The 8,307-nt window shown below is 40.1% G+C and overlaps 1 protein-coding gene across 1 annotated transcript; it reads right to left on the bottom strand.

Moving 5' to 3' along the window:
• Nucleotides 1–381: 381 nt before the first annotated feature.
• LOC124647881 (cytochrome P450 709B2-like) lies at nucleotides 382–5,162 on the bottom strand. Its single transcript, XM_047187740.1, has 5 exons — nucleotides 4,880–5,162; nucleotides 4,591–4,814; nucleotides 1,230–1,480; nucleotides 778–1,144; nucleotides 382–684 (listed from the first exon to the last, which is right to left on the bottom strand). The coding sequence occupies exons 1-5, from the start codon at nucleotides 5,160–5,162 to the stop codon at nucleotides 382–384; spliced, it is 1,428 nt and encodes a 475-aa protein (XP_047043696.1).
• Between the last annotated feature and the right edge of the window lie 3,145 nt (nucleotides 5,163–8,307).

Genomic DNA, 8,307 nt, shown 5'->3' with positions numbered 1-8,307 from the left:
GGGGATAATACTTTAGAGTATTGGGTAAATCAGTTTTGTCACCCAATCCCCACAAAACCCCAACCCCAATCCATTAAATAGGGGTAGAGTATTGGGATTGAAAAAATTACACTAAAATTTGAAGAAAAATGGGGATAAGCGGGGATTAAACTCGCTCATACTCTAGCACCAAACATGTATTGGAGATAAGTGAGGATTTGAAATTTGGAGCGAATTATCCCCGCTAATTTCCACTAAAACTCTAATACCAAACACGGCCTTAGTTGTCAGCTAGCGCTTCGCTTAGCAAAGGCTCCACTGTCAGCTCGCGTGTTTCTGCTTTAGTTGTCAGCTAGCGCTCCTCTTAGCAGAGGCAATGACAACTTGCAATATGGTACAGTACTAGCAAAATCCATCTTGTACCAAGTCGTTGCCTGCACTATGGTGGTGTAATCTATTCAATGAGAAGCTCAACAATGCGTTGGGGTGGGCCCTCGAGGCAACGCTCTCAAATCTCATTGGGTTAAATGCGTTGGCGTCAGCGCCCCAGATATCCTCGTCCCTGTGCAACATTGCTATGGGAATGGTTATTGTTGTTCCTTTTGGCACTCGGATGTCTGCGAGAATGGTGTCTTTGGCGGTTTTCCTCAGCAAGAACGGCACAGGGTTGTAGAGCCTCAGTGTCTCTAGCAGGGTCATGTTAAGCTGCGCATGGGTTATGCGTAGACACGGTTATAAAGCTGATTAAATATAATGTTGGAAATGTTACTCAGAAACTAAAGGTATAGATGTGATTACCAACTTCAGTTTTCCCATGGCCTCAACGCTATGCACCTCGATGCTGTCTGGGCACTCTCGGAGAACCTCCTCTCTAACCTTCTCCTGCCACTCCGGGTAGCTACTCAGCAGAAACATCGCCCAGGTGAGGAGATTTGCACCGGTGTCCTGCCCTGCGGCAAGGAAGGTCTTGCACTCGCCGATGATCTCCTGGACGCTCAGGGTCCCCGATTCAGACCATGCCTTCACTGTTACGCCCAGCACGTCATCTCCATAGCCGCCCTCGGTGTCTTTCCTGGCAAGTCGCTCATGTATAAGTCGCCTGATCTTGCTGGTTACGAAATTGTCAAGTTGCCGCGACCGGCGATTGCGGCGTGTTGGCAAGTACCTAAGTAGAGAATTTCTCAGTTACCTTCCCAGTGACTATTTTATTTGATAATTTTTGATATCTCGAACTCAGTGCATATATATACCTGAACCATGGTATTGGGGGATCAAGAAAAGAAGATATTGTAAGATCTCGGACCTCCTGGAGTAGTTGAAATATGTCCCGGGCATCCTGGTTGTTCTCGCCGTAAATCACCCTTGCAATAACTGTTAGAGTTAACTCATCGAAGTCGCCGAGCATGTCTGTCTCAGCTTGGTGGTCGTTGCCGTTTTTTATTTTGGCGAACCAACGCTCCATCATCTGCTGTGCGCATTCTGATGCCATGGCTGACATGGACTGTACATAATAACACAAAAACTACCATAAGATTTCTTTAGACTAACAAAAAAACTCTTCCTAGAGGGGGGCAACAATACTAAATATTTTCACCTCATAGCAAATGGTAAACACAGAAAAAAGAAAATCTTTCAACTTGAACATGAAGAAGGTATAATTGTGGGGGATGATAACCTCAGAGTGTACATTTCAGAGTATTACAAAAAGTTGTTTGGTAGCCCAGAACCTAGTTCGGTTTCATTGAATGAAGATAGGACTAACGATATTCCGCAATTGTCTGTGGAGGAAAACAACTTGTTAATAGCGGATTTCTCGATGGAGGAAATTCATGATGCTATTTTTCAAATGGAACATAACAAATCGCCGGGGCCAGATGGATTTCCTACGGAATTCTATCAACATTTCTGGGGGGTTATCAAATCTGATTTGTTTGCACTGTTTGAGTGTTTCCAGAAGGGTGATCTACCTTTGTACAAATTAAATTTCGGAGTGATAACGTTACTGCCTAAAAAGGAGAATGCTATACAGATACAACAATACCGGCCGATATGTTTACTCAATGTGAGTTTCAAAATTTTCACAAAAGTGGCAACAAACCGTATTTCGGAGGTAGCACAGAAAGTCATTAGGCCTACTCAGACGGCGTTTATTCCAGGTAGACATATTTTAGAAGGGGTGGTGGTCCTTCATGAGACCATACACGAGATGCATAGGAGCAAACTGGATGGGGTAATTTTTAAGATAGATTTTGAGAAGGCGTATGATAAGGTCAAATGGTCCTTTCTACAACAAGTTCTTCGGATGAAGGGTTTTGATACCATTTGGTGTAATAGAATTATGCAGTTTGTGCAAGGAGGTAGTGTCGGGATTAGAGTTAATGATGTTACGGGACATAATTTTCAAACGCGGAAAGGTTTGCGCCAGGGAGATCCTTTATCTCCGATTCTTTTTAATATAGTTGCCGATAGGCTAGCAATTCTTATTGAGCGGGCTAAGGAGGAGGGTAGAGTGGGTAGTCTGTTACCGCATTTGATTGAAGGGGGACTATCGATACTTCAATATGCGGATGACACGATATTGTTTTTGGAACATGATATTGTGAAGGCAGTGAATATGAAACTAATTCTAAGTATTTTTGAGCAATTGTCAAGTTTGAAAATCAACTTTCATAAGAGTGAATTTTTTTTTGTTTTGGTAAGGCTAAGGATATGGAGGACGAGTATAGGCACATTTTTGGGTGCGAGTCCGGGTCTTTGCCTTTAAAATATCTAGGTATTCCTATTCATTATAGAACACTCCGAAATGCGGAGTGGAATCCTATTGAGAATCGCTTTGCGTCAAAACTAGGGTGTTGGCGGAGTAAAATGTTGTCTTATGGAGATAGGCTCACTTTGATTAATTCGGTCCCGACGAGTCTTCCTATGTTTATGCTTTCTTTTTTGGAAATCCCAGTTGGAGTGCGTAAGAGGTTGGACTATTATAGATCAAAAAATTTCTGGCAATCTGATGAACACAATAATAAGTACAGATTATCTAAGTGGAATATTGAGTGTAGACCAAAGGATCAAGGTGGATTAGGGATCGAGGTCTTGCAACTGAAAAATAAATGCTTATTAAGTAAATGGTTATTTAAGTTGTTATCAGAAGAGGGGATTTGGCAGCAATTGCTGTGCAACAAATACTTGAAATATAAAACATTAGCACAGGTAGAAATTAAACCTACGGATTCCCCTTTTTGGAAGGGTCTAATGCATGTTAAGGATGATTTTTTCAAGAGAGGGTACTTTAAAGTAGGTGATGGAACGATGGTAAGGTTCTGGGAAGATGTTTGGATGGGGGATGTGCCCTTATCTCATCAGTATCCAGCACTTTATAATATTGTACAACATAAACATGTTTTAGTTTCAACTGTGCTAGCTTCTGCACCTCTGAACATTACTTTTAGAAGAGGCTTAAATGATAACAAATGGTTACAATGGTTACATCTATGCCAACGGTTAATGACAGTAAATTTAACAACTGAACCAGATAAGTTTATTTGGAAGCTTACTGATTCGGGTTTGTTCTCTGTTAAGTCTTTTTATATGGATTTGATGAATGGGCATGCTATTTACCTACGCAAATGTCTATGGAAATTGAAGATACCTTTGAAAATTAAAAAAATTATGTGGTTCCTGAGTAATAAGGTGCTTTTAACTAAAGATAATCTAGCTAAACGGAAGTGGAATGGTTGTCAAAAGTGTTGTTTTTGTGATTCCACTGAAACTGTTAATCATCTGTTTATTGCATGTCCATTTGCAAAGATCATTTGGCGTATGGTGTATTTATCTTATAACATTCCTCCACCAGCTAATATTACTAATATGTTTGGTAGATGGCTTAATGGAGTTGGAAAAAATGATAAACTTAAAATCAGAATTGGAATTTCAGCCCTATGTTGGGCGCTTTGGCGAAGTAGAAATGATGTTATTTTTAACAAACAAAATGGGATCAATTTTTTGCAGGTTATCCGGCGAGCTGCTCATTCAATTCAACAATGGGTTTTCCTCCTTCCATTGGACCAGCGGGAGGTTATGGTTACTGGATGCAACCGGATGCTAGTGGTTGCTCAGGACTTCTTTTTCCAGGCTACTGGGTGGCGACATCTTAATAGATTAGCAAATGCATAGAGGACATGTGTGCCGTATTTTCTATTGGCTGATTCATGTAGCCATCTTAGCTGATCCGTGATTGTAATAAATTTGGTTGGATTTTTGGTACTTTGGATACTTTCGTTAATAAAGCAAGTCGTGTGCATCAATTGATGCAGAGGCTGGGGCGATGCTCCTTTATCTAAAAAAAAAAGGTAGCGGAGAGTTGCGCTACGTGGACGCATGTGCCCCAAACGTGTTGTACATCGGGCCTTCTGGCCTTTCTTCTTTGAATCCGATACGTCACGTATCCCCTTAAAAAAGAGATTTCGAACGGGCCAGTGTTCCAGTAGTAGGTGCATAACTGTTTTTTTTTTGTCTGAAGTTGGAGAAATTAGTAAACGTGTTGTAAATAGGATCCAAGTTGCGCATGTGTGGTCGTATGACTGGGATGTGTACAGTGTGAGAAGGCAAACTAACCACGAGCTTCTCCTGGTTGAAAACTGGGTGGACCACTCTTCGGTGCCGCTTCCAATCATCTCCATTCACAAATATGAGCCCTTTGCCTAGGATGATTTCAAACTTGGGATTCAAGTAGTCTTTCTGAAACAAGTGTGTCCTGTCGCCTAGCACTTGCTTGACTATCGTCATGTCAGTAGAGCAGATCGCGGGGATTGGTCCCAACCAGTACAGGAATGTTTTCCCTGTGGAATGGATTACGCAATCAGTTTTCCAGGAAGAAACAATTTCTATGAAAACATCCACTTACCGTAGTCGGAGGCCCATTTCTGAAAGAAGGGCTGCACGAGAGAGGCGTAGTTGTGGCAGCCAGCATCGAGAGCATTTGCTCTCCCTGAAATCAGTAGTCGCCTAATCTCGGGCAAGGACCCAAAGAGTATTTTGTAAGGTGGGCCTTGGATCCCTTGTTGCCTGAACCACCAGGCGACGGCATACGGCCTCCACATGACATACCATAGTGCCCTGCCGCATTGCATCGAGATCAACAACACAGCGAGGACAGCAACCACGGCTTGCACTAAGTTAGACTCCATCATTATTATTCTTTTCAATCTACTTTTTGCTAATATTTCCGACCGTCAGAAGTAGAGATTATTGTTCTCATTTCTGAGGACTATTAATGTCTGTGCACATGTATTTATAGTATACAAGCTCAACGGTCGGTCAGTTACTACTCTCTTAACTTATCGGTTGGGAAGTTGCGTTCTCAACTAATTTCAACGGTCGGTCGGTTACTCTCTTAACTGATCGGTTGTGAAGTTAAGTTCTCAACTAACTTGAAAACGGCAGCCCTGAACCATCTTATATCTTAGTATATTTACTAATTGGAGGCACCATACGAGACACCACGTTAATCCACATCATCAGAATAATTAAGACAATTAGATCTAAAATTAATGGCTAAGATTAGTCAAGAGAGTCGTGATTTATAATGTAACGTCAAAGTGACGTTGACACGTTGGGTTTGTTTTCTGTTGTTTATATAGGTCATTACAAATCGTGAGAAATTAAAACAGAGTTGGCACGTAACAATTTGTTTCGTATTTAAACAGCTGTGATATTGCTTCAGCCGGCCCTAATTAAGAGTCTAAGTAACTTACTCCAGAAATTAAAACAGAGTTGGCACGTAACAGTTTGTTTCGTATTTAAACAGCTGTGATATTGCTTCAGCCGGCCCAATTAAGGGCCTGTTTGGTGTGGCTTTTTTTGGCTTTTGGCTTTGGCAAAAGCCACCAAAAGCACCTAAATAGGTGCTTTTTTTGGCTTTTGGATTTTGGAAGCCAAAAGAATAGGATCTTTGTTTTTGGCTTCCAAAATCCAAAAGCCAAAAAAAACACCTATTTAGGTGCTTTTGGTGGCTTTTGCCAAAGCCAAAAGCCAAAAAAAGCCACACCAAAAAAAGCACAAGAGTCTAAGTAACTTACTCCTCTAACGAGAGGAGTTTCTTTCCTTTGTAAAGAACGGGTGGTCCCTAAGTTTTTTCCATAAAATAACCAATCGTACAAAGTCCATGCATGTAGACTGCCCATAAGGAGTCTGATCGGTTTACTATACTCCTAACGAGTACTCCTTGGTGAAACTTGATCGGGTACGCATGTTAGTCGGAAAAAAAGCTTTGGAAAAATATAACTTTTGTTTAAACTGCTTTGCAAAAAAAAATGATCCTAGGTGCAAGTCCGTGCAGACAGCTTTGATAGTGCATCGGCAGGCCATAAAAGTCTGATTGATTAATTTATTTTTTCTATCTAGCTATTTCTTGGAAAAACTTTACGGGTATGTGTGTATTATAAAAAATAAATGTGTTAAGAATAATTGCAATACAAATTTGGCATTGAGTATGATGGGATGTCGATGGCTCTGCCGCGAACAGACCACCGACTCCAGAACACCATGATACTATAAGAGAGGGTCATGGAGTTGGCTCGCCAAGGTCTATGTCACCGGACATTATTGTCACCTACATCAATTTTATGCAAATGCAAAATCATAATTATATCATCGGGAATATGGTTATCCAAATGTAAATTAGTAATTATATCATCGGAGGTATGTTTATATATGTGCTAATAGTTTTCTACTAATTAAATACCACACTGCCGCGAACAGACAATGGACTCCGGAACACCATGATACTTTAAGAGAGGGTGATGGAGTTCGCTCGCCATGCTCCTCCTCCTATATCACAGGACATTGACACCTACATCAGTTTTATGCAAATGCAAATGGTAATTATATCATCAGCTCGGATATGTTTATGCAAATGCAAAATAGTAATTATATCATCAGGGATATTTTTTATATGTGCTAATAATTTTCTAATAATTAAACACCACACGACGCATGGTGAGATGATCGGCGGATGTCATATTATTTCCTTGAAATATCCAGAGTACGATCGTTTACCTATGCGATAATCAAATATATATTGATTTGTGTTGTACTCGTAGATGCAGAAAAAATGATAAAATTTAGGCTGTGATGAAAAGCTTCGTCTTTTGAAAAAAGTATCCAAGAACTAATCCTCTTTTTTTTGTAATTTTCCTTTGACTGTAAAATTCAAAAAAAAATCATGCGTCCTTTTTAGTAGTGATGATAACTTTGTATAGATATTGTTGATTGTTAACTTTAAACTCATATCATTTTGATAAATAATTGTTTAAGAAATTGAGTACGTAATGTCTAGACGAAGTTCTACAATCATATTTCTTACGTAATTCATAAAACTGATGTCGCTTGCCACTATACCCGTAAATATAACGTTGTGAAGCAACCGATGCACTGAAAAGCGAAATTACAATCCATACAATCCAATAACAAATATATTGAAGGAATATAGCTTTTATGTATCCATGTCAAAATGCAAGAAAATGATTATTAATGATCCATAAAAATAATTAATTTTACCTATTATTTTGTAAGTCATATAAACTTGTCAAGAAGTGAGCCTAAATTTTACCCCAAATTTTACCTATTATTTTGGTTAGGGAAGTGGATGTACAATCCAGCCACCCAGGTTCAAGTCTCCAGGAATGCGAATTTGGGTTCTTATTATTTAAAAACAAAATCATTGTAGGGGCTTCCCTACCGTATTCCCTTTCAAAAAAAAGTCATATGAACTTTTGCATGTAAGCAACATTAAAAGGTCTAGCCCGTGCAGGTGCACGGGTTAATGACTATAGATAGCAATCATGAGAGGTGAACTGAAATTGTCTAGAACCTTGTTGAATAAAATGTATTGGTTGCCATTCTCGAAAACAAATGCATAGGCTGGATGCCATATACGGAGTAGAAAATATTATCATTCGGCCTACATCGAATTTGGGGGATTCCCAAGAAAACAAAAGAAGGACATGTGCTCAAACTAGTCCCGGTGCAAGTGCGGATAAATGGAGGCCAAATTCCAGATATTTGTCCTGCTTTATAAATAAAGAAATCACAATCATATAAAGTACGAGACCAAGTTTGTAGTCACAAGATCAAAAAGAAAAACTCTCTGAGGTCACAGCATAAAATAAGCCCAAGGCGAAATCGAAAAAACAGCAAGCGCGGCACCCTAGGACAAACGGGCGCCAGTTATCGTCTGGACGGAGGGGAGAGCAGACGTGTTGCCTCCAGAAGGTGTTGAAGCATTGCATTCAGTCGCTCCCGATCCCGCTATCTACACAGAGGGTACCACTG

The sequence above is a fragment of the Lolium rigidum genome, chromosome 4 (genome assembly GCF_022539505.1).
Source record: "Lolium rigidum isolate FL_2022 chromosome 4, APGP_CSIRO_Lrig_0.1, whole genome shotgun sequence".
Taxonomy (NCBI): Eukaryota; Viridiplantae; Streptophyta; class Magnoliopsida; order Poales; family Poaceae; genus Lolium; species Lolium rigidum.
This window is presented reverse-complemented; position numbering and strand designations above follow the sequence as displayed.

What these genes read in the sequence shown, in the direction of transcription:
- LOC124647881 (XM_047187740.1), bottom strand. Translation starts at nt 5,162, where the DNA reads ATGGAGTCTAACTTAGTGCAAGCCGTGGTTGCTGTCCTCGCTGTGTTG. An exon ending in TCAACCAGGAGAAGCTCGTG is followed by an intron (nt 1,481 to 4,590) that starts GTTAGTTTGCCT and finishes TATTATGTACAG; the next exon opens with TCCATGTCAGCCATGGCATC. An exon ending in CCCCCAATACCATGGTTCAG is followed by an intron (nt 1,145 to 1,229) that starts GTATATATATGC and finishes TTCTCTACTTAG; the next exon opens with GTACTTGCCAACACGCCGCA.